Below are 2165 nucleotides of genomic sequence, written 5' to 3'. Positions count from 1 at the left end.
CAATCTTACATTGCCGGTGCCTATATTGTGATTGTAATCTGGTCTACTGACTGAGATGAGGCTCCGAATCTTTAAGAGCAGGCCTCTGATTTTTTTCCTCTGTCATTAGAAAAAAATACATGAGTTCATATGAAACACCACAGGGGCTCAATAACTCAAATTTTCATCAGGTTCTGTCCAGCGCTGGCTATACTGGTGTGCGTAAGAGCATGAAGAAAGGGAATAACAAGACTTGGGGGAGCTCCCGGTGCTACGGCTTGTGCTGAAGGTGGATCTTGGAAGAGGAAGGTCTCACAGCACCTTTGGGCAGCACCCAAGTGAAGTGAAAAACTAAACCATTGTTCTCCTAAAATTTAAAGCTTCTGCTGATCTCTGTCTAGCTGAAGGATGTATAGTCCTAACTGACTTCTCCAATTTCCACTGAGTAGGAAAGGTATTTGTGGTGGGTCTTCCATTGATAAGTGTGGAAATATCAAAGTCTCGTTCTTGAATGAGACGCCACATTTAGTAACTGTGGCTCTGACTGTACCAGGAATTATAACAAAAACATGACAGTCATTGCAGGTAAAATTGTTGGCTTGCTGCTCAACTGTTTGGCAGAGGGCTTCTTCTTCAGACCCAGCCATATCGATGACTTCTATATGCGTGTCTCTCTTCTTGATATTAAGCAGAGACCTAGGAGGCATGTAGGTGTGAGCAAAGAGCAGAGTATAGTGTCTTGGATGGTTTGAGGACTCTGGAGAATGCATGAGCCGCTCCAAGTGAAACAAACAAGGTATCAGTCCTCCCTGGTGTAAGCACCCAAACAGCAAAGCCCCAAGAACATTGAAAATAATAATGATGTGTTTCCACTTCGCAGCTCTATTCGGTGATGTGCTGAACAGGACTAATGGCAAGATGAGAGGAATGAGAAACCGAGGTTCTTGGTGACTGAATAGGGAGAGAAATGCCAAAGGAACAAAATAAAACAGCAGTAATGTTGGATCGCCCTCGGAACGTGCTAACAGCCCAGAGGACCCATGGCAATGTGATTTGACCCATATTAATTGATGAATATATTTCTTTAAAGTTTTAAAACCAGCACCAATGGCCAGAATATGTAAGATCCCAAAGAGCATTATACCATTGACTGTAAAATGCGTAACTCGTGGGTGACTCCCATGCAGTGCAAGATTATGAGGATTAAGATTATAGCTGAGAAAATTGAAAGGGGTTACTATTATTTTCTCATTTAATTGACCTATTGCATCAAAGAAGCTGCTCTTTTTAATGCTGTACAGGTCATCTAAGCCCATGGAGGTAAAATAGAAGGTGTCAGCTGTTATAAAAACAAGGGCAGTAAAACATGCGCATAGGACAAGCTTCAAAAAGTGGTTTATGACAGTTTTAATGCTCTTTTGAGAGTCAACAATTAAGCCTGCCCAGTAAAGCAGGGGCATTAGAGCAAAAGCCAAAAAGGTTGGCCTGTTGAAAAACCCAGCAGTTGTTATAATACCTATGAGAGGGCTACTTGTAGGTTCTGCTAAGCTGCCATCAGACTTTCTTGAGGAAACCAATAGCATCAGAAGAGCAAAGAGAAGTCCTTCAAGTGTGTTGGTAAACGTTCTTGTATAAAATACCAGAGTGACATATGATCCGGCAAGAAGTACCAGTGCTTTCCACGGATCTGCTTCCCAAAAAGGAGCCAATCGATAAACACTATAGTCGAGTACGAAAGAAAAGATTGTAAAGAGAAGGCGAGGTGATACAAGAAGGGTGTAGCTGTTGATGCAACTTGAACATATGTCCAGCTGCTGCAAAGACTTGATCACCCAGTAGGTAACTCCAGATGTCATTAATGGGAAAACAACTGTTCTGCAAGGAGAGCTGGAAAGGAACTCCCAAGGATAATAGACCTGTAGGTTTAAAATATCTCCTATAAAGGAAGAAAAAAACATACATACATAATATATTTTATTCAGTAATTCAGCATTAGGAATACAAATTAGTATAAGAGGCATCACGATGCCGAGCAGTCCCTAAACTTTTGAGACTGTTGTCAATGTTGAAATTTTTAGGAGTACACCATTAATGACTGTTTTAGGAGTATACCACTGATCTGTACAGAGCTTCGAGAAGAAGAAGAAGAGGTCTGTCGCAGTGATGTGGTTCCAGGGCCAGCACAC

The 2165-nt window shown here is 41.7% G+C and overlaps 1 protein-coding gene across 1 annotated transcript; it reads right to left on the bottom strand.

The window, feature by feature from the left end:
- Positions 1–353: 353 nt before the first annotated feature.
- On the bottom strand, positions 354–1937 carry PIGZ (phosphatidylinositol glycan anchor biosynthesis, class Z). The gene has a single exon (XM_010073053.1). The coding sequence runs from the start codon at positions 1935–1937 to the stop codon at positions 354–356; it is 1584 nt and encodes a 527-aa protein (XP_010071355.1).
- Positions 1938–2165: the final 228 nt, after the last annotated feature.

The sequence above is a fragment of the Pterocles gutturalis genome, unplaced genomic scaffold (assembly GCF_000699245.1).
Source record: "Pterocles gutturalis isolate BGI_N339 unplaced genomic scaffold, ASM69924v1 scaffold53712, whole genome shotgun sequence".
Classification (NCBI taxonomy): Eukaryota; Metazoa; Chordata; class Aves; order Pterocliformes; family Pteroclidae; genus Pterocles; species Pterocles gutturalis.
Note: the sequence above shows the minus strand (reverse complement) of the source record. Positions and strands in the feature narration are given on the sequence as shown.